The sequence below is a fragment of the Diceros bicornis genome, chromosome 25, assembly GCF_020826845.1.
Source record: "Diceros bicornis minor isolate mBicDic1 chromosome 25, mDicBic1.mat.cur, whole genome shotgun sequence".
Taxonomy (NCBI): domain Eukaryota; kingdom Metazoa; phylum Chordata; class Mammalia; order Perissodactyla; family Rhinocerotidae; genus Diceros; species Diceros bicornis.
This window is the reverse complement of record NC_080764.1, coordinates 11,997,965-12,022,739: the sequence shown is the minus strand read 5'-3', so window position 1 is coordinate 12,022,739 and position 24,775 is coordinate 11,997,965. Positions and strand designations below refer to the sequence as shown.

At 58.4% G+C, this 24,775-nt stretch overlaps 1 protein-coding gene across 5 annotated transcripts in view; it reads left to right on the top strand.

Moving 5' to 3' along the window:
• The window catches only part of TRIOBP (TRIO and F-actin binding protein), a 55,507-nt gene extending 33,200 nt beyond the window's left edge, over positions 1–22,307 (top strand). For all 5 annotated transcript variants that reach the window (XM_058568380.1, XM_058568381.1, XM_058568382.1 and 2 more), the window contains 13 exons: positions 4,452–4,508; positions 7,037–7,105; positions 7,228–7,317; positions 7,709–7,818; positions 9,264–9,792; positions 10,412–10,522; positions 16,115–16,262; positions 17,892–17,994; positions 18,577–18,736; positions 18,812–18,925; positions 19,799–19,885; positions 20,694–20,857; positions 21,634–22,307. In XM_058568380.1, coding sequence (XP_058424363.1) covers positions 4,452–4,508; positions 7,037–7,105; positions 7,228–7,317; positions 7,709–7,818; positions 9,264–9,792; positions 10,412–10,522; positions 16,115–16,262; positions 17,892–17,994; positions 18,577–18,736; positions 18,812–18,925; positions 19,799–19,885; positions 20,694–20,855 — 1,740 coding nt within the window. In that variant the 3' untranslated portion in view covers positions 20,856–20,857; positions 21,634–22,307. The remainder of the gene's footprint in view (positions 1–4,451; positions 4,509–7,036; positions 7,106–7,227; positions 7,318–7,708; positions 7,819–9,263; positions 9,793–10,411; positions 10,523–16,114; positions 16,263–17,891; positions 17,995–18,576; positions 18,737–18,811; positions 18,926–19,798; positions 19,886–20,693; positions 20,858–21,633) is intronic.
• Positions 22,308–24,775: the final 2,468 nt, after the last annotated feature.

Sequence of the window (24,775 nt, the reverse complement as noted above, 5' to 3'; positions counted from 1 at the left end):
TAGCTTCTTTCCAGGTCAGTCTGGCCTCTTGACCGTGAGGTTCTGGAAGGGAGAGGCGGGGCTGCTTTTGGTTTCTGACTAGTGCTTAGGGAGGCTCTGACAGCCTGGGGGGCGGGAGGTGGGGGGTTGAGCAGGGTGTGTATGAGCATGCGCGCGTCCCCTCTCGTCAAGTGAGTGGAGACCCCGACCAGGAGTGGGCGGGGTCTCCGGGGGATTGGCACCAAGGGCCTCTGGCCCTGTGAATGTGATGACCTGGCCGCTGCCTGGACTTCCTCGGCCTCCGGCCTCCGCACATCCTGCCACCTCCCTGCTGGCCCTTCCTGTCGTCAGCAGCCTCCCCTTCCCCGTCGGGGAGCAGAGGGGGATGTCGGAGGAGGAGCTGAGTCAGTGTCCTGCCACCCCCCCACCCCCCCACCCCGGGCATTGCCCACTGGGTGCCTGCCAGGTCCTGGGCTGGATGCTTTCACATTCCCAGAGTCAACTCTTCACGCTTGATGGTAACTCCCCATCTGACAGACGAGGACACTGAGGTGTGGGGAGGTGAAGGAACAAGCCCCGGGTGACCAGGCTGGTCCCTGGCTGAGCCAGAATTTGTATCCAGGTCTGTCCCAGTTTTCTCTCTGGGGTGAGATAAGAAATGCACACAGTTGCATCTCGTGGGGAAGCACGGGCTGAACAGGGTGAGGCTGCTAGAAGTGGCCTGTGGTAGTGCTTGGAGGAGGGACAGGCCCGCTGGGGGGAGGGGGCTTCCCGAGGGAGATGCCCTCCTATGATTGCAGGACTTTGTCAGGTGGAGATGGCCTGGGAGGAGGGAACGGTGTGGACAAAGGCCGGTGGTCATGTTTGGGGAAAGGGGAGACAAGGGGCCGGGAAGGAGGCCTCAATGGCCAGGGAAAGCATCTTGGGCTTTGGTCAGGGCACTGGGGAGCCACGAGCCGTGTTAGAGCAGAGAGGAGGCTCGTGATCCCACTGACTGTGTTTGCTGGGTTCATCCTGGCTGCCTTCAGACCTGAGCCTGCTCCAGGCTGGCGTCCCTCCTATACCTTCTTCACTGCCTTTCCCTCTCTCCTGGCCCCATCTCCCTGACCCTCGTGCCTGACCTCAGGGATCTGCATGGAGCAAGTGGTACGGGTGCTGTGGAGGGGGAAATGCTTAGAGGCTTCTGGCAGCCGGGCCTGGAGTCAGGATCCGCTCCGCCTCCTTTTGCCTTAGGCTGGAGCAGCCCTGCCCCCCCCCCCCCAGCCTCATTCCCCAGCCAGGCCTGGCGTCAAATTATATACCTGTTCCCTTGTTTATTGTCTGTCTCTCCTGAGTCCCACCCGGGCAGGGGCCACATCTCTCATTGACAGTGGATTTCTTGGCCTAGAACAGTGCCTGGTGCTTAAAAAAAAAAAAGGAAGAAATTTCTGCAAACATTCTCTGTGCCCCTGGGTCCTGGAGGGTGAACAGCGCATGTCCCTGCTTGTGAATTGCCTCTAATGTAGCCTGTGAGGGCTAAGTAAGTCGATTCAAGATAATCATGGATGCAACAGAGGCTGGAGGAGGGCAGCTGGTGTAGTGTGTGGTGTGTACTGGGAAGGGGGCTTCAGAGGTGGCAATAAAGACCCTCAGACAGGGTCTTAAGGCATGAGTAGGGGTTCTCCTGGTCAGCGGAGGAGGAGGAAGCTGGGTATTCAAGCAGAGAGGACACAACCGTGTGTGGAGGGCCCAGCGACCTGATGTGCTGGGGATAACAGAGGATGGGTGGTGACATAAACATGGGACCCCCCTATGCAGAGGGGAGACCAGGCTGAAAGTGTGGACTAAGGCTTTTGTGCCATCCTAAGGCAGCTGGATCTTGTTTAGAAGCCAGACTTGGAGGTTTTAAGCAGACTTGTGACACTAGGCTTTTTTGAGTGGGTCCCCCTGCCAGAGTGTGCTTAGAGGAGGCCATGTCGACGGTGCAGGCAGGCAGGAGGCAGTGCTGATCTGTGGCCGTGGCCAAAGGGAAGAAGGCGGGCTACGAGAGCCTGCTGGTGTTCCTGAGGGAAAAAGGAGAAGGTGGGCTTCCTGCAGGTGGAAGCAGGGTGACCGGGCCTGAGGAGCCGTGTGTGAAGGCGCAGTGACAGATTTAGGTTATCAGACCTTCTGACCCTGGCGGCGTGGGGGCGGTGGGGGGGCGGTTCTCAGGTGACTGCAGGACCGCCCCTGCCAGCGGGTTTAAAAACTCACATTGGCAGGTCTCCTCTCCCCAAGGTCACCGTGCCATCTCGTGCCTGATGTGGCGTGCGGTGTGTTTGTACCGGCTTCCAGAGGGTCACCAGACTTCTCCATACATGGCACATTCAGTTCTTTCACAAAGTTTGGGGGAGGGCAGGAACCCCTCCATCATTTGCCACAGTAGGCAGCCAGGCCCAGGGAGGGGATGTGACTTAGGAAGGTCACTGTGACCCCACTTCCCAGGCAGCCCTTGGGGTCTCAGCCTGTCATTCCTCTGGAAGCCTATGGCTGGTCTCCTAGCCCTGGCGCAGTCCGATTGGCTGGGTCATCTGCTGGTCCTTCCCAGGGCGTTCCCCTGCGTCAGCACAGTGATGCCAGCTCCATGTGCCACCCCAGAAAGCCTGGCTCCTCAGGGCCGGGGGGTAGAGATGGGGACTGCCGCCAAAGCACAGGAATTCAGACCAGGGAGGTAGAGGAGGGTGGATATTTATTCATTAGGTTTTCCCTGGGGCCTGGCCACAGCATGCCAGGCCCTGGGGCCACCGGAGGTCCCAGTTTGAATGAGGTGGACCCAGGTGACTTGGTGGCCTTGAGCGTGGCTACCAGTTTTCAGTGCTAGCTTGGGATGACTCTGGGCACCCATGGGAAATAGGGCAGGGAAGAGAGGAGAGAGACAGGGCGTATAGCCCCAGGGCTTCCCAGCTCTGAGCAGGGCCCATGTCCCCTCGGTTACACAGGTCTGCAGGGAGGGACTGCAATGCAGAGGTGGGGCTGCTGGCCTGCCGAGATCCAGGGGCCCTGGTCCCACGGCCACGGCTATGGGTGGCTGTGGCTGTCCAGGCTGCTGGCCCAAGCCCATCTCAGGCCACTTCCTCCACCTGAGGAAGAAGAGAAGGGCTCCCTGGGAGGAAGGCGGGTCAGGGGAGGTGGCCAGGTCAGGTGGCTCTGGTTTCCAGGTGTCCAGCTGCCGCCGTCATCATTGCTGCTCACCCCCAAGCCATGCCACCCGCTCCCTCCACGCAACCAGACACCTTGGCCTGGTGAGGCTGCGATGCGAGTCCTGATAGGTGGGCTCAGAGCCATGGCAACAGGTGGCCGCCTCCTCCCTGCCCACCAGTGGGCCGGAGCTGAGACTCTGCAGAGGGACGGGACTTAGACTGGAGAGAGGTCTCCCCAGTGGGCAGGAAGGTCTGGTGACTGGTGCCCACCAGATGGGCAAGGCCAGAGAAAATGCCTGGATGAGCAGCTTCTTCATCTAGGCCTAGGTGGGGGTACCTAGCTCACGGGCCCCCGTGGACCATGCTGCAGCTGGGAACCCCCAGACCCCGGGGCCGAGCCCCACTGGGAAGCACCCACCAGGTAGGGCTTGCCAGGACTGAGGTACCATCTCCCTGGCCCTTCCAGAGATCTAGGGGGGCCAGAGGATCTCTGACCCCAGCCTGGGCCTGAGCCTGGGCCTGGCTCCATCTTTCAGGGTTTCCAGGAGACGAGGGAAGAGCAGGGCTGGTTGGACCACAGGAGGGTCAGCGGGTTGGGGGTGGGTAGGAGCTTTAAGGCATTTTCCTGGTGGGCCGCTCGGGCCTTGTCAGCAAGAGGGACTGGGTGGTTCGCTCAGCTCCTGGGCAGCCTGTTTGGAGCTCTCGAAGGGTCTCTCTTTTTTTTTTTTTGTGAGGAAGATCTGCCCTGAGCTAACATCCATGCCAATCTTTCTCTTTTTGCCGAGGAAGACTGGCCCTGAGCTAACATTCGTGCCTGTCTTCCTCCACTTTATACGGGACGCCGCCACAGCATGGCTTGCCAAGCGGTGAGTCGGTGCGCGCCCGGGATCCGAACCGGCGAACCCTGAGCCGCCGCAGTGGAGCGCGCACACTTAACTGCTTGGGCCACCAGGCCGGCCCCTCGAAGGGTCTCTTTACAGGCAGAGTTCTCCCGGCCCCTCTGTCTTACTCCTGGGTGAGGAAGGAGGCCGATGGCAGGGGAGCTTGGACATCTGTGTCGGAGGCGCCAGTCACCCAGCCCACCCTCTTGGCTCTCAGACGTTGCCGGATGTTGGGGAACGTGGCCAAGGCTGCCTCAGTGGCTGGGGAGCCTGCCTGGATTTGGGAGTTACTGGGCCCTCAGCCCTCTTTCCTGGCTGCCCAGGACCTCAGTCTTACCGGACTCGGGGGCAGGATGAGCACAGCATCTCTTCCTCCCCAGCCCCATTTGGTTCTCCGCTAAGCTGACTCATCTGCCTCCTCGTCTCCCCACAGCCCGACTTGCTCAACTTCAAGAAAGGATGGATGTCAATCCTGGACGAGCCGGGAGAGGTAGGAGGGCTAAGCGGGAGGTGAGGAGGGTGACCTGCTGCAGTGCCCTCTCAGGTCCCTGGGGCACCCCAGGAGGCCGAGCTGCTTCCCAGGCCTGTCCCTGGCCTCTGGGTAGAGAGGCTCCAGGGTGGGGGCCAGAGTGGAACTCTGAGGGTGGAGTGTTTCGTGTCCAGTCAGAAAGAGGGCCTTGGGCCATGGGGATGGGAGGGCAGAGGCTGCCAATCACCTTTGAGCCTTGTAGAGCAGGCTGCAGAGTATAAAAGTCACCAGGGATGGAAGGTGACTCACGCCCTGCACCCCATGCCCTCCTCTCACCAAGAGCCCTCCCACCTCTTGACGACTGGCTGGGTACCCAAAGGGCCTGGGTGGAGAGGTTCACAGAGATTATCTGGCCTGAGACACATACAGATTCCCAAGACTCAGCCATCAATAGCCCCGCTGCCCCGGGGTGGGGCTCAGAGCACATTTCTTGACGTCTCACCAACCTGGGGCCTCTGGTTGAGTCACAGCTTCCTCTGGCCTCAGTCGCCACATCGGTGAAATGGCCATGATGGATAATGATGATTGTTTCCAGGGTGGATAGCAGAGTCACAGAGGTCCCACACAGCCCTCCGTGCCTGCTGGGGCCTCAGCTAATAACCCTTCCCTTTCTCCAGTGTGTCCATCTTCAGAACCAGAAGGGACAGTGGCCTTTCACCGACTCTGCCCTTTCAGCTGCCAGGCTGGAGCTGGCTTCCTGCCCACCCAGCCTGGGAGGGGACGTCTCCTCGCCCCTGTCCTGCATGCGCCTGCGGCTTGGGTCTGCGTGCAGCCCACATGCCAGGGAGGGCTTGGAGCCAAAGGGAATCTCATTGTGTTTCCTGCCCACATGTCTTAGTCCCTCCAGCCTACAGCCTTCCGTCCCCGCTGCCTGCCTGCCTGTCCTCTGGTGGCTGTGCTCCAGGCTCACACAAGGCCTGGCACCTGGCCAGTGACCCATCCCGCCTCCCCCTCCAGGGTCTCTGAAGGGCAGAGATTATGGGCCCCACCCAGAACCGACCGTTACTCATTCTCCTATGCAGGGTTTTGGAATGTCCAAGCTGGAAGGGCTCCGGGAGTTCAGCCAGCCTAACCACCTCGTGCACAGACAGGGGACAGGCCCACAGGGGCTTCGATCTCTTCCAGGCCTAGCAGCACCTTGGGCAGACCCAGGCCTAGAACTCGAGGTTCCTGAGGCCCACGGAGCTCCATCCAGCTCCCATCTCAGACTGTCCTCGACTAGGCCTGGAAGGGCCAAAGAGATCATTTGGCATAGAACCCCTGCCCCGCTTTACGGAGGGACACCCCAGGTCCCGAGCAGCAACTCGGGCCACTCAGGAAGAGCAGGCTGGTTCTGAGAACAGTCCCCAACCACCCAGTGCCTGACCCTATGCCAAGTGCCATGAGAGACTCAAGGGAAGGTTAGGAATTTCTAACCTCACAAGAAGGCTTAGGGACTCCTTATTGGCCCAACTTTACAAGTCAGAAGACTGAAGCTCAGAGAGGTCAAGACAATTGACTAAAGACACACAGCTAGCAAGGGATATAGTTGTAATCTAGATCTGTTGGATGCTAAAACCCTGTTTCTTAGAGGAGGCAGTGTGGAAAGAGGTAGGAAGTGTCATCCTGACACTTCCTTGAAAACTTTCCATCTTCTTGAGGAAGGAAAGCTAAGTACTTGAAATAACAAACAGTGTGGGTAGGGCCTGGTGGTGTGAGGGAGCCCCAGGAGGGCCGGGGACTGGGTGACGTGTGCTGACCCTGGCGGTGGGTGGACCTCGACTGGCATTCCAGCGAATGGCCAGAAGCCCAGAGGTGGGCTGAGCTTGGCACATTTCATATCAGGCTGTTCTGGTGCCCCCGTCCCTTTCCTGGGTGTCCTGCCAGCCTAACCCTGCTGGAGCAGAGAGAGACACCCTGCATGTACAGATAATGCGTTCCCACAAGCTGAGCACGCGTGTAACCAGCACCGGATCAGGAAACGGAATCCAACCAGCACTCAGTTGCCTGCCCCGGGTCACCTTCCAGTCCTCCTCTCTGGGGGACTTGTCCTTGGCCACCGAGGTGATCCAGAGGGGCATATGGAAAAAGGCTTGTGAAGTTCTGATCCCTGACTGGCCAGGCAAATGACCTTACGCAGGTCACAGCCCCTTCCTGGCCTGCACTGTGGGGACTTGCTGGTAGAGCCTTGGCCATCTTGGAGGAAAGGATCAGAGGGGTATGGAAGTGTCAGCAAATCTGAGAAGGGCTCCCAGGGGAAAGGGAGGGCATGGTTACTGAGGAGAAGCTGGCCCATTTCACAGATGCTGCCCCTGAGGCTCAGAGAGGAAATGGAGGCTAACTTCTAATGTGGATTCGCCTGCCCCCCGCCCCTCAGCAGGCAGATTAGGGTGCCAGGCCCTGCTGTGAGCAGAACGGTAGACCTGGCAGTGCCCAGGACGCCTGCAGAATGGCGCACACATGCTCTTTCAGTCCACTCTCCCCGGCTCACCGCCCCCTCTCCTTCACAGTGGAAGAAGCACTGGTTCGTGCTGACCGATTCAAGCCTCAAGTACTACAGGGACTCCACTGCTGAGGAGGTGAGACCACGAGGTGGGAGGGCTCCCTCCCCATCAGGTGCGGGAGGACCCCTGCAAGGGGCTTGGGGGGCTCCAGTGGGATCCCCGGAGAATGTGGATCATCGTGGGCCTTCCTGCTGCAGGCAGACGAGCTGGATGGCGAGATCGACTTGCGCTCCTGCACGGACGTCACTGAGTATGCGGTGCAGCGCAACTATGGCTTCCAGATCCACGTGAGGCTGCGTGCGGTGGGGGCTGGCATGACTGGAGGGCACCCCAGAGGAGATGTTGGTGTAGAGCGTGGCTCACCGTCAGAGACTGCTGTCACTCATTTATTTAGAGACTGTCCTCAGAGCCAGTTAGCAGCTCTGTTGCCAGCACTTAGCATATCCAGGGAGGTCCCGGATATCACTGCAGGGGCAGTTTGAATGTTGGGAAGGTCTTGGAGCCAGTGGGGCTCTTCTGAGACTATTGGAGGGGAGGTCTTGTACCCTCTGCTCACCTCCAGGTTCAAGATCTTGGACACCCTCCTGGGAGGGAAAGGCTGCACTCCGTGGGGTCCATAGTGGGGAGGGAGTGATGAGGCCGGCCAGGTGGCAACCTATCCATGGGGTGGACTTGCAGACTAAGGACGCTGTCTATACGTTGTCGGCCATGACCTCGGGCATCCGGAGGAACTGGATCGAGGCTCTGAGGAAGACTGTGCGCCCAACCTCAGCCCCGGATGTTACCAAGTACGTGCTGGGCTGGGCCAGGGCCTTGGAGGAGGCACTCACCCTGCATCCCTGAGTGGGGTCCTGGCAGTCATCTGAGGGCCCTGTGGCTGTACCTTCGGGGCCTCAGTTTCTCTATCAACAAAATGGGGAGAGGGCAGTTAGCATTCTTGGCAGTCATCCAGAAACACATTGAGATTTGAGGTTCCACTGCCGTCTGCTTATATCCCCCCACATCCTGAGACGGTGGGGAGAGAAGATGCAGGTGAGTCAGAGGCCCCCGCTGGGTGGCTGACTGTCTCTGCTGTGGAGGCTGTGTCCGAGCCTGTGTTAGGGAGAGGGGATGGCTGGGTAGTCCGGGGGGAGCTCACTCCCTCTGGAGGTCGCCGCAGGTGGAGGGGCAGGAGGGCTGTTACCTAGTGGTAGAGCCCCACACAGTCTAAACCCCAGACGCCCACGGTGGCTGGGACTGGTGGCTGCTGGGCAGCAGGAATGGAAGAACGAATCCCCCAGCCTGGCCACACCTGGCTGCTCAACACGGCCAGTTGCTCTCGTCGAGTCTCAGGTTCCTCGTCTGTCATGCTGAGTGTCATATGAGGACGTGCATGGAGGCCCTTTATCAACTGTGAAGTACTCTGCAGCTGGACTATTATTTAGTACATAAGCTCAGCTGCTATAACAAAGAAACCCCAAACAGTGGCTTAAACAAGGGAGAGGTGTGTTTCTCTCTCCAGAACAGTCTAAAGGTATATAGTCCAGACCTGCTGGGGCAGTTCTGCGGCCCTCAACTCACTGCTCTGCCTCTGGGCCAAAGGACTGCAGGTTCTCATGGAGTCCCAGCCAGCAGTCAGGCCAGGGCACGCCTGTCCTCTCACACCCAGTGGCGGAATGTAGTCACATGGCCACATGTAGCCGCAGGGGACGCTGGGAAGTGTAGTTTGGGGCTGGGCGACCATGTACCCAGCTATTGCTGTGGAAGAAGAGGAGAGCCGCCCAGTTGTTAAGTCTCCACCATCCGTACTCTGTGCACCCAGAGGTCACTGTTTGCCTCCTCAGCAGGGACTGTGGGCATCTCCCCTGTTCCACTGGGAGCCCAGGACCCTGTCTCCCCAGTACTTTTAATAATAACGCTTTGATCACCATTTGCAAAGTGCTTCCTGGTTGCTTTGCACACAGTGGCTCACCTGGTCCTCATCCGTCCTGTGAGAGCATTGTCCCATGTGACAGATGAGGTGACCGAGGCTCAAAGAGGGAAGCCAGATAGCCTGATCCTGCTGCTGGCGAGTGGTGGAGCTGGGCTGGTTCCTGGGTCTGCGAACAAGGAAGCTCTAGTTGTAACGTCCAGGCTGGGCTCTTCCTCCCCTGGGGTCCGTCCCCAGGCCCTGGCACACGGTGGCACTCCAGAAGTGCTCGTTTGGGACTGAGTGGGTAAGGACCCGCCTGACGTGGCTCTGCTGCCACCCTAGGCTCTCCGACTGCAATAAGGAAAACACGCTGCACAGCTACGGCACCCAGAAGGGCTCCCTGAAGGCGGGGGAGCAGCGCGTGGGCTCTGAGCTCATCGGCCGGGGCGGTGGCCCGCGGAAGGCGGACGGGCAGCGGCAGTCGCTGGACTATGTGGAGCTCTCCCCGCTGACTCAGGGCTCCCCACAGCGGGCCCGCACCCCAGCCCGCACCCTTGACCGCCCGGCCAAGCAGGAAGAGCTGGAGCGGGACTTGGCCCAGCGCTCTGAGGAGCGGCGCAAGTGGTTCGAGGCCACGGAGAGCAGGGCCACAGAGACACCGGCTGGCGAGGGGCCACGCCGGGGTCTGGGCGCCCCCCTGACTGAGGACCAGCAGAGCCGGCTCAGTGAGGAGATAGAGAAGAAGTGGCAGGAGCTGGAGAAGCTGCCCCTGCGGGAGAACAAGCGGGTGCCCCTCACCGCCCTGCTCAACCAGAGCCGTGGGGAGCGCCGGGGACCCCCGAGCGACAGCCACGAGGTGCTGGAGAAGGAGGTAGGCATCACCCCACCAACGCGCCTCCTACCCCTGCAGTCACCTATGGCATTTATCTTGCATACCTACAGTGATGGGGAGCTCACCCCTGATCCACTGTCTGACACCTCAGACTCCTTGTGAAATGGAATTTTCTTTCCTGGACCTTGTTTTTTTTTTTTTGTTTTCCTTCTTAGTTCTGTTCTCAGCAACCACAGAGAAGGGAAGAGACGGGAGAGAGCATTTATTGAGTACCTTTGACATACCAAGCCTTGTCCTAGGCCCTCTTTGCCTACACTGGCTCATGTAACCCTCACAGCAGCCTTATGGCCCCATAGGGTAGACCTCATCCACTTTTACTGATGGGACACGGAGGCTCAAAGACGTTTCCCCCTCCACTTACATCGTGTGGTAAATATCTGACCACGGTGTCCTGCTCCCAACCCTGTCTAGCCGCCTCTGGGACAAAGCTCTCCTGAGTCACTGACCTGGCCATCCAGGAAACAGCTGGACTGTGCCCCTCGCCCACATCTCCTCACCAGGCCCGCTTCCCCTTCTCAAACCCATAGCCCATCACTGCCTCCCACCAGCCCCCTCCCTGCTTCCAGTCCCCCGCTGACCTTGCCTCCTCCCCTCACAGGTCCAGTCTCTTCGTGCCCAGCTGGAGGCGTGGCGTCTCCAAGGGGAGGCCCCTCAGGGTGCACCCAGATCCCAGGAGGATGGCCACGTCCCCCCAGGCTACATCTCACAGGTGAGGCTGGGGAGCTGTTTCATGGGGGATGGGGGCAGGTTTCTGGTTGCCATGTTCTCAGAAAACAGCTAGTGTTTTGGGAGCCCTGCCTGTGTCCCAGGACCCGTGTGAGAAATTTGACATGCATCATCCACTCAATCTCCCCAGTGGGTGGACATGGTCACTGTGCACGTTTTACAGACAAGGCCACTGAGCTATGAGAGCTTATGTGACTTGCCCAAGGTCTCCCGGCCTGGAGATGTCAGAGGTGGGATCTGAGCTCGGGTCCGGCTGACTACAGAGCCATGTGTGAGCCCCTGCGTGACCCTATGCACCTGGACCCCTTCTCCCACCCCACCCTGGGAAGTGGGGGGCCAGTGGAGAGGGGGAACCCCAAGGGGCAGGCCCCCGGGAGTTTCCCCCTAAACAGGGACATCCTGCCCAGGCCTGCCAGGCCGAGGCCCTGCACAAGGTGGTCTGCGGGACGTGGGAGCCTCCACAGCCCTCGGGGGACGCACAGTCTGCTAGGACAGCGGTTCTCATGGGGGTGATTTTGGTCCCCTGGGGACCTTTGGTCATGTCTGGAAACACTTTTGACAGAAAAATACGTGTGTGTATATAAATCCACACTTAACATATGTTCATTACCGATTTTACTGATATAAAGGATGTTTAGTACACAAATTACAAATAAAAACTACATAATACTTTTTATTGTGAATTCCATTTAGCAAATTGATTTTTCTCAGAATGCTTTCATTGTTTTTTCCGAATGCTTGTATCCACAGCTAACTGACAAACAAGCGTCGTCCTAACATGAATTTTGGTTGACGTTTTTGTTTATGTCAATGAGTAAGATGAGAACACGTTATGTTGGAACTTTACTTGGTCAATGTCAGTATTTCCTCGGGTTTCTGTTCTGTTTACAATGTGATGGTCATAGACCTGGCACACTTTTCAGTTTAATCTGCATTGTTAGCATTTTCTCATCACTTGCTTAAGTCTAGACAATCAACACAACAATAAATCAAGCCCTGATTTGTAATGTTTGCCAACGTCCATGGTATAAATACTCCCACTACGTCCCTGAACATGGAGTTGGGAAGATACGTGCGTGCCATTATATAGCATTTCCACCATACAGATATAGAGGTAAATAGTCTCAAGAGCAGAGAAAATAATAAAATGCAGTGAAATAATTAGGAAGAGATGAATATTGAGTACCAGCTTTGTTTTAATGTAATTAATTATAAGTTTATATAATTTAATTTTAATAATGGCTGTGCTTAGCATCTGCATCACGAAATTCCTAAAAATTTGACGATCAACTGCCTCCAGTAAGCACACCATTGCCTGAAGCAGAAAAGAAGGCTGGGATCCCAGGCTCTGGGCAGGGGGCCTTCTAGAAGTTCCAGGGAGGGAGGTTGCTGTGCGGGGCGGGCGCTGGGCTAAGCACTGGGGGGTGGGGGCCATGGGCTATGGCAGGAGGTGGAAGGCCAGTGGGTGCCTATCGTGGAGAGCTCCAGTGCCAAGCCAAGGAGCTGGGATCTCATTTCACAGACCTCAGGAGGTTTGGGGTCTGACAGTGACCTCGGGGAGGTGGTGTTGGAGTGGAGTGGGGCTTGGGAGGGGGCAAGGCCAGCGTCAGGAGCGAGGACGATGGCTGAAGGAGAGAGGGATGTAGGAGGGTGTGTGGAGGCAGGAGAGTTTGGGACTGGGTGACTGGGCCCGAGGAAGGCGGGGGACCCCCTAGGGGCCCTGGGGCTGGGGCTGCTGTGCAGGGCCAGGGGGCTGTCCTGGGCTGAGTGGCAGAAGGAGGACCAGGGCCAAGGAAAGTTGGGGCCTGACGTGGAGGGCTAGCTTGGGGGTCACCTGACTTGGGGAGAGGGCGAGGAGAGGGACCTGTGTTGTCAAAGGCTCCCTTGAGGCCAGAGGAAGGGGTGGGTGGGGTATCTCCAGGCAGGAAGGGGCCCAATACCATGGCCTCAGGCATCTGGGTCCCCCTCAGAGACCCCCACCCAGAGGGCTTCAAACTGTGCTCTGTGGAGCCCTTGGATGCCCCAGGGGCTGCCTTCCTAGATGGATCTATCCACACCCACCAGCAGTCAGAGCACCTCCATCTCTGTCCAATTTACTATTAGCACCTGCATTAGATTTCCTTTGGAAAAAGGTGTCTGTCACAAAAATGAAATTTGAAAAGCACCGCTCTGACTTCTCAGCTTACAGCTGGGGAAACTGAGGCCCAGAGAGGTGGAGAGACCTTTGAGCTGGAGGCAGACCTGTGTCTGCAATCCAGGCCTCCTGGTACCCAGGCGCCCCGCTGGGCACTCCAAGGGCTGTCAGCATTTAGTCCTGTTTGAGTGGGAGGGGCAGGGGGAGCAGGCAGAATTGGGGGGTGGTGAAAAGGGAATAATGGGGATACAGAGAGCCCGAGAGGGGGTGGAGGAGTGGCCCCGGATGCGGAGGGCACCAGAGAAGAGGAGCTGAGCCATCTGTGTCCCCCTCAGGCACCAGAGGAGGTGGCTGGAGGTTCACTGGACCCTGAAGAGGGGACAGGTGGGGAGGGATCCCTAGCCTGGTAGCTCATGCCGAGTGGGTGCCCCTTTTTCAGCTTGTGGAGCTTTCCACCACAGGACAGTGGCTGGGGGTTCTGGGTCTTCACCCACTGGGGCTTCAATGCCTCCTCTGGCAAAGGGGAGCCTTCCAGCCTATTGCAGTGGGGGCCACGGACATTTCTTTATCTACTTTGATCGGCGTCAGAGGTGGCCACCAACACCTTGGGCCCTCGGGAAGGTAGGTCAGAGAGCAGCACCTGGCCTTCTAGGACCCCTCCTCATGGGCTGGTTCCCATGTCCTGACGTCAACCTCCAGACACCCTATTAGGTGTCGGGTCTGCCTACCTGATCTGGCCCTTTAAGAGCATCAGTCCCGGCCTGGCCCCATGGCGCAGCGGTTAAGTGCTCGCACTCCGCTGCTGGCGGCCCTGGTTCGGATCCCGGGCATGCACCGAGGCACCACTTGTCAGGCCATGCAGTGGCGGCGTCCCATGTAAAGTGGAGGAAGATGGGCACAGATGTTAGCCCAGGGCCGGTCTTCCTCAGCAAAAAGAGGAGGATTGGCATGGATGTTAGCTCAGGGCTGATCTTCCTCACACACACACACACACAAAAAAAGAGCATTAGTCCCCACCCCCCATATTGCTGCAATCTCTACAGGTGGGTGATCTCCACAGGTGGGCGCTGGCTTTCCTTAGGGACCCTCGTGAGTTGGTTTCTTGGGGCCTGTTTTACAGCTGAGGAGACAGGCTCAGAGAGGGGAGGGGGCTTGTTCAAGTTCACTGCACGGTGCCACCAGGACTGGGGTCCGGTCTCTGGGCCCCAAAGCCGTGTTCTGTTGTCCTGACTAGGGGGACACACAGAGGACAGGTGCAGAAGCCCAGAGGGACAGATACATCCCACCCGCCACTCACAACACTGGACCTGGGAGGCCAGGCCCTTGCCCTTCCCCCCACTGACCCTTGCAGCCCCAGGGGTGGCTGCTGGAGAGGTGGGGGTTGGTCCCCACTTGCCGTCAGGTGCCCCATGGCATGGGGGAGTCTCTTGTCTGGCCCTCGGTGCCTCGGTTTCTGCCCTGGCTCTTCCCTTCCCTTTTTAATGATCTCATATATTTCTTAATTACATAAGAAATATGTTTACATTTTCAAAAATAATTCTAACAAATCAAATGGTTGGAAATAAACAGGTGAACTCTCCTTCCCCTGCCTGCTCCCACCCCAGGGTTCATCTTGGCTACAATTTGAGCCCATCTGTATAGTGTCCTGTTGCTGCTGTAACGGATTACTACAAACATAAATCACACAGACGTATCATCTCACAGTGTTGTAGGGTAGAAGTCCTATACGGGTCTCTTGGGGCTAAAACCCAGGCATTCGCAGGTTCCTTTCTAGGTAGGATCCCTCTCCTCGCCTTCTCTGGCATCTGGTGGCCGTGCACATTCCTTGGCTTATGGCACCTTCCTTCATCCTCAAAGCCTGTGAAAGAGAGTGAAGTCCTTCTCATTCCCGTCACTGACCTCCCATGGTCACTTCTCCCTCTCCCTCTGCTCTCCTGCCTCCTCTTCCATGTCTAAGGACCCTGTGATTACACTGGGTATAATAATCCCGGATAGTCTCCCTGTTTTAAGGTCAGCTGATTAGCAACCTCTGTTCCCCTCTGCCATGTAAGGTAACACAGGTTCTGGGGAGTAGGACGTAGTCAACTTTGGGGGCCCAATACTCTGCCTCCCACAGTATCCTTTTTCTGTGTTTTCGCATTCATGTACTTGGACGTACGGCTCTGTGTTTTGTTTCCGTGAGTGCATGTTGTCAGAAGCTGGCTTTCGTCACCTGACTTTCGGGACACCTTTCCACACGGTCCACGCGGGCAGCTCTGTCTTTTAATAGCTGCCTGGGTCCTTTGTAAGGCGCCATCCATCATTTATTTAAAGGCTCCCCGTCAGGCATTTAGATTGTTTCTAGTTTTCATCTGTTACCAATGTTGCCGTAGGGAATACCTTTGTCCAAGAGTCTTTGTGCACATGTGACTGTCTGTAGAGTCATTCCTAGGAGTGCACCTGCTAGGTCAAGGGCTGGGGTCATTAAAAATGCGACGATGGGGGCCCGCTGGGTGGCATAGTGGTTAAGTTCCCATGCTCCACTTTGGTGTCCTGGGGTTCACAGGTTTGGATCCCGGGCACAGACCAACACGCTGCTTATCAAGCCATGCTGTGGCAGAGTCCCACATAAAATAGAGGAAGATGGGCACGGATGTGAGCCCAGGGCCAATCTTCCACAGCAAAAAGAGGAGGATTGGCAACAGATGTTAGCTCAGGGCTAATCTTCCTCACACAAAAAAAATGCAATGATGCCACCAGACTGCCCTCCACGCACCCTGTCACAGCTGACTCTCCCTGCAGTGGGTATTATCAGTCTTTTAAATACTTGCCAGTCTTGTCTACAAGGCCCCATTTTGTGATGTCATCGATTTCAGACTCAGCACCTGCCACAAAAGTCAGCCCCTGGCCGGGATCCAAGGGACTCCAAGCTGGGTCAGATCTTCCCTGTCTTCGGGGAACTTATGTCCTGGCAGAAGCAGAGCCTTTGGAGGCAGGGGAGAGGCTGCTCAGAGACAGAGCTAGGAGGACATTTAAGCTTGGCTGCAGGCCGAGTGAATTACCCAGGAAGAGGAAGTTGCAAAAGAATGTTCCCAGCAGTGGGAATAGCATGAGCTAAGCTCAGAGGTGTGAACCTGCCGTGAACTGTTTTTATAACGTTGAGGTTTCTTGCGGGGGCAGCTGGGGATGAGGCCACAAGGGTCAGACCCGGGAGCAGGGACTTGACCCTGTGGGATTGGAGCCTTGGAAAGTTTGGAGCAGGAGAGTGACAGGGTGAGGTTTGCGGATGGCAGGAGTGAAGGCAGGATCGGGGGCAGGTGCAGGCTGGTGGTGCCAGGGTCCAGGAAGAGGGGTGAAGCCTGGACCAGGGCAGGCCTGCCCGGCGGCATCTCTCCTCAGGCTGGGAGAGGGCCGCTGTCCGGGCAGTGGGGGCAGCCCCGTGACCTGGCCTCCCACCCGCAGGAGGCGTGCGAGCGCAGCCTGGCCGAAATGGAGTCCTCACACCAGCAGGTGATGGAGGAGCTGCAGCGGCACCACGAGCGGGAGCTGCAGCGGCTGCAGCAGGAGAAGGAGTGGCTCCTGGCCGAGGAGACGGCCGCCACGGCCTCGGGTGAGGACCCCGGGCAGGAGCAGCACAGGGGGGCTGGGCTCCTCCTAACTGGACTCAGGAGGCCTTGAAAGAAGACGTGCGGGTCTCAGTGCCAAACTTGGGGTAAAGGATCAGGAGGGTTGGAAGCCCCAACACTGGCCTCTGACCCCACTAGAAAAGGGGAAACCAAGGCAATAAAAGATCCGCCCCCGCCATGAGATGTGACTCCTCTCCCTCAGGGGCCTGCAGCCAATGGGAGGTCCACCTCAAGCCACACACAGGAGTGTGCTGGGGAGGGACTGCTCAGCCACAGAGCCTGTCCTCATCAGAGTGCCGCGGCCTCACTGGGCACACAGGCTGGACCCTGGGGAGAGCAGGGGAGGGGTGAGCATTTACTGAGCCCTAGCACCTGCCGCCCACGTAACATTACCCAGTCCTTGCAGTGCCCAAGGGAGAAACCTCATTTCACAGATGAGGAAACCGGGGCTCAGACAGGTTCGTGATGTGTCCCAGATGGCATAGCTTGGAGGTGGCAGAAGCTGGAGTCAGAGCCCAGGGCACTCTGACTGCAAAGCTACGCTCTGGACCCTACCCTCTGCTCTCCCAGGCCAGAAATAGGAATGCCTAAGATGTTGGGCGACTCCCTCCCTCTCTCTGTCCACTGCTGTGTGCGCCTGGTGCATCCTAGGTACCCCCATGGGGTTTGCAGAGTAATGGAAATGACAGAAGAGGTCGCATGATCTAGAACTTGCACCTGCCGAGGGCTCTGTGGCCCCCCATCCCACACCCTGGGGCCTGTGTGTTTTGCATTTTAGGAAGATAACCCCCCACCCCAGCAGGTCTGGGCTTCACCCTGAAATCCAGCACTAAGGTTTTCTGCAGTGAAATTTCTCAAAGTCACGCTTCAGTGGGATAATAATGACACAAATAGCCTTGTGTTCGTTCAGGTCGGGGATTGCCACCACAAGGCTTATGAACAGCTTTCAGTGTTCAGAGCTTTTGGATTTTGGAATTACGGATAAGACTGGATGAGGATTGTTTAATCCTCGCAACAACCCCATGTGAGTGGGAAAAGAGACTCGGTCCTTGCGAGCTCACAGTCTGGAAAATAAACTGATGGGAGCTAATGTCCTGGCATTTACTCTGTGCCATTCGTTGTTCTAAGTGCTCTGCACATATCTTCCAGTAACCCATGACAGAAGGTGCTGTTGTTATCCCTGTTTTCCAGATAAGGGACCTGAGGCACAGAGGGGTTAAGTCCGCTGTGCAAAGTCACACAGATTTCCATCTACTGCAGAGCCTGCACTCTTGACCACCAGGCTGGGCAGGCAGAACCTCCAGGTTCTGCAGGGAGGACTGTGTGGGGTCTTATTCAGAAATCACTAATGAGGTACCAGTGGTTGGACACTGAGGTGTCTCCCCAGCAGGGTCCGTCAGACCAGGCTCGTTATCCTCCCTTGATAGACAGGCTCAGAGAGGTCGAGCAGCTTACCCAGAGCCACTCAGTTCATGACACAGCCTGGACCGGTGCTCTGTGCATACCACTCCCTGCTCCTGTCTCCGTGGTGTGTGTGGAGTCTCGGAGGAGGTGGAGCTTGGTGCTGCTGACCCCTCCTCAATCTCCCCTGTGCCTCTCTGCCCTGCTTCCAGCCATTGAAGCCATGAAGAAGGCCTACCAGGAGGAGCTGAGCCGGGAGCTGAGCAAGACACGGAGTCTCCAGCAGGGCCCGGATGGCCTCCGGAAGCAGCACCAGTAAGATGGCACCTGGATCTGTGGGCTGGGGCTCCCTCCAAGCCAGGGGCCCAGCTGTCCACCCCGGTGGTTATGAGTTGGGACCTGTGCTGAGGCTGCTTGGCAGAGGACACGTCAGTTTGCCCCCAGCTGAGGCCCCCACTGCAGTCACATGGCACAGGGAACAGAAGCAGTGGGGTGTCTGCCAGATCCCCAGGCCGGTCCACCTAGACAGTTCTTCAGGCCTCTTCTTGTCCAGCCAGTCTCAGCATCCACCCTCCTCTTCCTGTCTTTAGTGTTCCCTAGAGCTGGGCTGCAGTATCTCCCTCGGCCAGTAGGTGTCCCTCCCTGCCGCAGAGCATAGTTCTGGAATGTTGGGGCTGTGGAGGCCTTAGAGATGGGCTCCTCCAACCCACCCCCTCACAGAGGAGCCGCCTGCAGCCCGGAGAGGCTGTCAGCAGTGCACAGCCCCTCAGTGGGCTGAAGGTGGAACGAGGGTGGGAACCCAGGCGTCCTGAGCTGTTCTGAAGCTGCCACGACCTGGCTCCGGGCTTGGCGGAGGGCAGGAGCCCACACCATCCTGGCCCTCCCCCGCCCGGGCAGGTCAGACGTGGAGGCGCTGAAGCGGGAGCTGCAGGTGCTGTCAGAGCAGTACTCGCAGAAGTGCCTGGAGATCGGGGCGCTGACGCGGCAGGCCGAGGAGCGTGAGCACACGCTGAGGCGCTGCCAGCAGGAGGGCCAGGAGCTGCTGCGCCACAACCAGGTGGGCCTGGCCTGGGTCGAGGGTGGGGGGTGGGCGGTCCCGGCATCCCTGCCCTGACCCCCCCGCCCCTCCCAGGAGCTGCATGCCCGCCTGTCAGAGGAGATCGACCGGCTGCGCGGCTTCATTGCCTCGCAGGGCACGGGCAGCGGCTGCGGGCGCAGCAGCGAGAGGAGCTCCTGTGAGCTGGAGGTGAGCGCCCTCCCCTGTGCCAGGCAGCCCAGCTGGCTCTCGGGGCCTGGCGCCGGCACCCCTATGGCCTGGGTCTGCCCTGCAGCGGGGAGCACCGGGGCTGGGAGGGGCTGGGCCCAGTGAGGAGAGGCCCCCGCAGCTGGAAGGACAGCTGTGTGCTCCCAGCACTACTGGGCTGGGCAGAAGCCCTGCAGCCAGAGTCCAGCCCTCCCGTCCCGGTCCTGCCCCTACCTGCTGTGTGACTGAGACAAGTCACCTCACCTGTGTGAGCCCCAGGAGCTCATCCGTAAAATGGGGGTCGCACCTCCCTTACGGGAGAAGCTGGAGTGAGAAAATGCATGTGCAATGCCAGGATCACCCGAGTCTCATTTTATTTAACAAAAATGTAACGCGGCTTTACTCTGGGCCTGGCACTTCAGTAAGACCTGTATAGCTGTTGGCTCATTGAGTCTTCCTAACGGGCTGAACCTGTCTCCCCCTTGGTCAAGTCAGGACGGCAACACCTGCCCCTCAGAGTTTGGGGAGGGGTTAATGAGGTGGTCCGCAGGGAGGCCCAGCCCTCTCTGGTTCACAGTAGGGTCACACTGTGGCTTCTTTTCATCCTGTTTGCCCTCAAGTTGAGGGCCTGGTGCTGTGTTGGGGCCACAACAGAGGTGACCATAAGATACCCACTCCTATAGTATGGACAGAGGCGAGGGAGCAAGGAGAAATCAGAGAGGGCTTCCTGGAGGAGTCTGCCCCTGAGGTGTAGCGGGTCTTGGTGCAGGTTGGGAGCTGCATTCTTGGGGCCTGAGGCAGGGAGAAGCCAGGCTGCAGGGCGCTGTGGGGCAGGGGAGCTCTGGCCTTCAGTCAGCCTGGCACCCATGACCCCAGGTGCTGCTGCGAGTGAAGGAGAACGAACTCCAGTACCTGAAGAAGGAGGTGCAGTGCCTCCGGGATGAGCTCCAGATGATGCAGAAGGTAGGGCCTGCGGGCCGGGCACGGGGGTCAGTGGGCAGGGAGCCTTTGATCCACTGGAGTACCCCGTCCTGGGAGCACCTCTCTGCACCGGCCACTCCTTCCTCGTCACCTCATCCGGCTCTCCTGGCCTCGCCCACGTAGGTGTCATTATCCCCATTAACAGACTAAGAAACTGAGGCTAAGAAAGGATGAGGGCCTTGCTGAGGCCACACTTGCTTTCATTTACTCAGCAAATATTTACTGAGCACCTACTGTGTGCCAGGCACTGTGCAAGGTGACGAGAGAGAGCCGAGAACGAGACAGACCAGCCCCTGCCCGTGCGGAGCGTGCGTTCCGTGAGGAATGAGCCGCTGCTAGCGGTTGGGAGGGCCGGGATTTTCAGGCTCAGGTCTGTGAGTCCGTGGGCCGCCAGTGACACGTTGGTGCCGTGTCCCTGTGCCCTTGACACCCCCTGTGTGTTGGCGGCTCTGTGAGCCAGACTCACGGAAAGGCCCAGCCCTGGGCCAGGCTGACCTGGTTCTCATCCCAGCTCCTCGCGGCCATGTGGTCTTGGGCAAAAGCTTCACCTCCCTGCGCCTCGGCTCTCAAGTGGATGAAAACGATGCTGAAACCGGGTCACTGGGGGGTGCTGGGAGGGGTAGGCCCAGGGTGGGGGTCGCATGGGGGAGCATCTGGAAGAACAAGGCCCAGGGGGCAGTGGAGGGGCCTGGCTGCTTTGTGCTGGCCAGCAGGGAATGTGATGGGCATGTGCCCAGCAGGCAGGGCCAGGCAGGGAGGGCCTCTGCCCTCACAGCACCACCGCCCCCAGGACAAGCGCTTCACCTCGGGAAAGTACCAGGACGTGTACGTGGAGCTGAACCACATCAAGACGCGGTCGGAGCGGGAGATCGAGCAGCTGAAGGAGCACCTGCGCCTCGCCATGGCTGCCCTGCAGGAGAAGGAGGCCGTGCGCAACAGCCTGGCCGAGTAGAGGTGGGCGCCATGGGGCTGGCACCGGGATGGACAGGGGTGAGGCCAGGCGGGCACCGGGCCTGGAGGTGTGCACTCGAGGCTCATCCACACCTGACTCACTGTGCCACCTGAGCCAGGACACATTCTTCTCCTGGCCTCTGTTTCCCTTTCTGTAAGTGAGGTCGGTGACCCCAGCAGCATGGGGTGTCGTGGGGATCGGTCAGAGGGAACTCTGTAAACTTGAGCTTGTTCCTTTGGGGCGGGGAGTGCGGCTCAGGATCTGATTGTTGCCGTGTCCCCCCGTGTGACAGCCGGTGCTCTTAACACAGCATGACGCCCGCAGCCCGCTGAGTCCCCGCCGCTTCCCAGGGCTGACGGTGCCCCAGGCTCCAGTGTGCCCACCCCATCAGCCCCGGCCGCCTGGCGCTCAGCACCGATCCCTCAGAGCATCCCTTCCCCCAGCTTTACCCTCACACCCTGAGGGAGGCCGGCCTTGTGTGCCCCTTAGTCTCAGTCCTCCTTGAGTTAGGGTTTGAAACGTTCTTGTGATCTTTTCCTAACGCCACATCTATCTGGAGCTTCCTCTTTCTGACGAGTCTTGTGGACTTCTAAGGCATGTGAGAGAGGCCACCTGTGGGCCAGGCTCTTTGAGGAGCTCGGAGGAGCAGATCCGGCCTAGCCTTGGGGGACGAGAGGCATTGGAAGGACCTACTGGCCACCCTTGCCTGACCTGATCCAGGGCCCAGGGCCCAGGCTGGACTCCCCCAGCCCTCAGCTCCCCCACTCTTGTCTTCCAGGTCCTCGTGGTCCAGCCCCGCTGCAGACCCCCGGCCCAAGGGGACCAGTCACCCTCCTTCCCTACTGGATGGACGTCAGAAGCCAAGCTTTCTCCCCGCCCTCTGTGGGCCGCACGTACACACAGACACAGGCACACACACGCACAGGCACACACACGCACAGACACACACACACACTCTGCGTATCTGAGCGTGCCCCTCGCACTGGGTCTTATCTTGCACCTTCTTCAGGATTTTATATGTGAAGAGATTTTTATATAGAATTTTTTCCTTTTTTTCCCAAAACACTTTATACCTTTTAAAAAGCAGTTCCTGTGGCCGTGTGCCTCCCACACTGGTTCCCCTGTCTCTAGCCGCCTGCTTGGGCTTCTGGCTGTGGCCCTGCCCGGGGTCTGGTGGAGGCCCAGCAGCGGCCAGAGCAGGGTTGACTGCTGGGAGAGGCAGGGAGCCAGCACCCTCTTCCTACCCTACCTCCCACTAACTACTTCCTGCCCCGGGGGCTCCACACCCTGGGACTCTGGACGGAGGGACCGATGGACAGAGGGAGCCGGCAGCTGTCCCCGTGGCCCCACCTCCTCGTCTGGGGGTGCTGGGCGTGGAACGCTGGAGCAGCCCCATGATGGTGTTTTTCCTGCTCCGTGAGCCTTCCTAACTTAATAAAATGTTCCAGCAGCTCTGGTTTCCTGGTTGGCTGGGCCGGGCGGGTTATGGAGGTTGGGGGTTCTTAAAGTGGCTTCACCACCCACACCCCCCAGCACACCTTTCTTCCTGGGGAGTGGCACGTGGGCTCCTGAGGGTGGAGTTGAGAATCGAGTTCCTCCACCAGGCAACGGCTTTGCAGCTCCACGTGGGGTTTGCAGACCAGCAGCAGCAGCAGGGAGCTGGGGAGTTAGAAATACCAAGTCCAGGCCCCACCTGATCTTCTGCATCAGAGTCTGCACTCTTACACAGCCCCCCAGCGATGCGTGTGCACCTCCGAGTCTGAGGGCCTGGAGAGGGCACTGGGCTCAGGCCTTGGAAAGAGGAGCTGAGACGTCACCCCTGACCGACCTTGGGCAAGCCACGTGCCCTCTCTGAGCCTTCATCTGCTTCTCCATCAAAGGGGGTGCCTTTCAGCCCCAGTCCTGTATTGAGGCTGTGCCCAGAGGTCATGTCCAGCCCTGGGCAGGGAGTGGGGTGGGGGCTGGACGTGGCCACCCCAGGCCCAGCAGGCTGGGAGGCTTCATCACGGCTGGCTGGCCGTGCTGATCATGGGCACGCGTGGGGCCGGGAAGAGGCCCCATTTCGGAGCCGCTGCAGGCCCAGCCGGGGCTGTCTGCTTCGCAGGGCTGTGGCTCAGGTGAAGAGGACGGGAGAGGACAGCTCGAGCCAGCCTCGCCCCACCCGCAGGGCTCTTCTCACCAACCTCGGGCTCCTCCTCTGGGCTGGGCACGGTGGGTACAGAGTTGAACAAGAACTGGCCCTGCCCCCACTGAGGCTACAGAAACAGGCCACACAGGGTCGGGTCCCAGAAGGCTGTGGGCACCTGGAGGAGACCCTGAGCCAGCCTGCAGGTCAAAGAGGACTTTTGTAGGTGGCTTTGGGATATGACTTTTCCAGGTGGGAAAATCAGGAAGGGCATTCCGAGTGAGGAAACAGCACGAGCACATGCCCTGTGAACACCCCCGGTGTGTGCAGGGAAAGATCCACAGGGGAGCGATCTTGTGGGGTATCGGGGGGTGTACCCCATTCCCTTGCCAACACTGGGTTTAGGAAAGGGCATGGGATGCACTTCCAGCCGGTGAGACGCCAGGGGCAGTTGGGCGGGGGCGGAGGGTTGGAGGGGTAATCTGGGAAGGTCTTCCTTGCTCTTAAAAAGGGGCACAGGGGAGGCCTCTCTCCCGGCCTTTGGACAGTGTTGGTGAAGTCCCCAGGTTGCCACCATCTTGCCACATCAACGTGCTAAAAGTGGCCGAGCAGAAAGAAGGAAGAACGGGGACCCCTGAGCCGTCAAATCGTCCAGCTGGGCACTGCCCTGACTCTGGCCTTCTTGCTCAGGACATAAGGAGCATCCCGGAACCACTCGGAGAAGGGTGTCTCCACCGGCTGCCCCAGGGTCCAGAGCGCAGTCCAGACCCCTGCCATCCTCACCGCGCTCCGTGGCCCCCCACCCGCCCTCCTGACATCCTCCACGCCATCCTCTGCCTCTACTACGGCCTCACCCCGACTCGGGGCTGCCCCTCTAGCCTTGGGCTGTGGCAACACCCTCCTCCCGGCTCCCTCCCGCCCCAACCCCAACTCGGGGCTGCCTGGACACTCGAAAAACCGAAAAATGTGAAAAGGTGCTCCAGCTCAGTCATTTGAAAACAATGAGATCTCTCTCCCTACCTATAGGAGAGCTCAGATTAAGAGGACTGACGACACCAAGGGCCATGTCGGATGTGCCAATCTGGAGTTCTCACGTACTGCTGCTGGGAGAACTGTGGGAAACTCACGGTTTCCTGTGAAGTTAAACATACACCTACCCTATGACCTAGCGTTTCCACTCCTGCATGTACGCCCGGAGAAGCGAGCGCTTAGGTCCACAAAATGACCAGTACAATGATATTCACATCAGTCCTATTCACAGAAGGCCAAATCTGAAAACAGTACCTGTGTCCATCAACAGTAGAACAAATAAACAGTGGTATATTCGTACATTAGACTATTATACAGCCATGAAGAAATATTACAGCTACACGCAACAGCATGATGAATCTTCCAGACATAATGCTGAGCGAAAGAAGCCAGCCACAAAAGAGCACAGACTGTACTATTCCAGTTATATGAAGTTCAGGAACAGGCAAAGCTGTTACTATGGTGATATTCATCAGAACAGTGTGTACCTCTGGGCTCCGGGTCGGGTGGGGCACAGTGACTAGCAGTGGGCACAAGGGAACTTTCTGGGGTGCCAGAAATGTTCCATATCTTGACCTGGGTAGTGGTCACATGGATGTATACACATGTAAAAATTCACCATGCTGTACACTTAACAATTTGTGCATTTGACTGTGTGAATCATGTCTTAATTTAAAAAAAAAAAAAAACCAGCCAGGGTTCCAGCAGGTGCCCAGGTGAGCCACATGGGGAAAACCCCAATAACCTGTCACAGGGAATTTGGCCA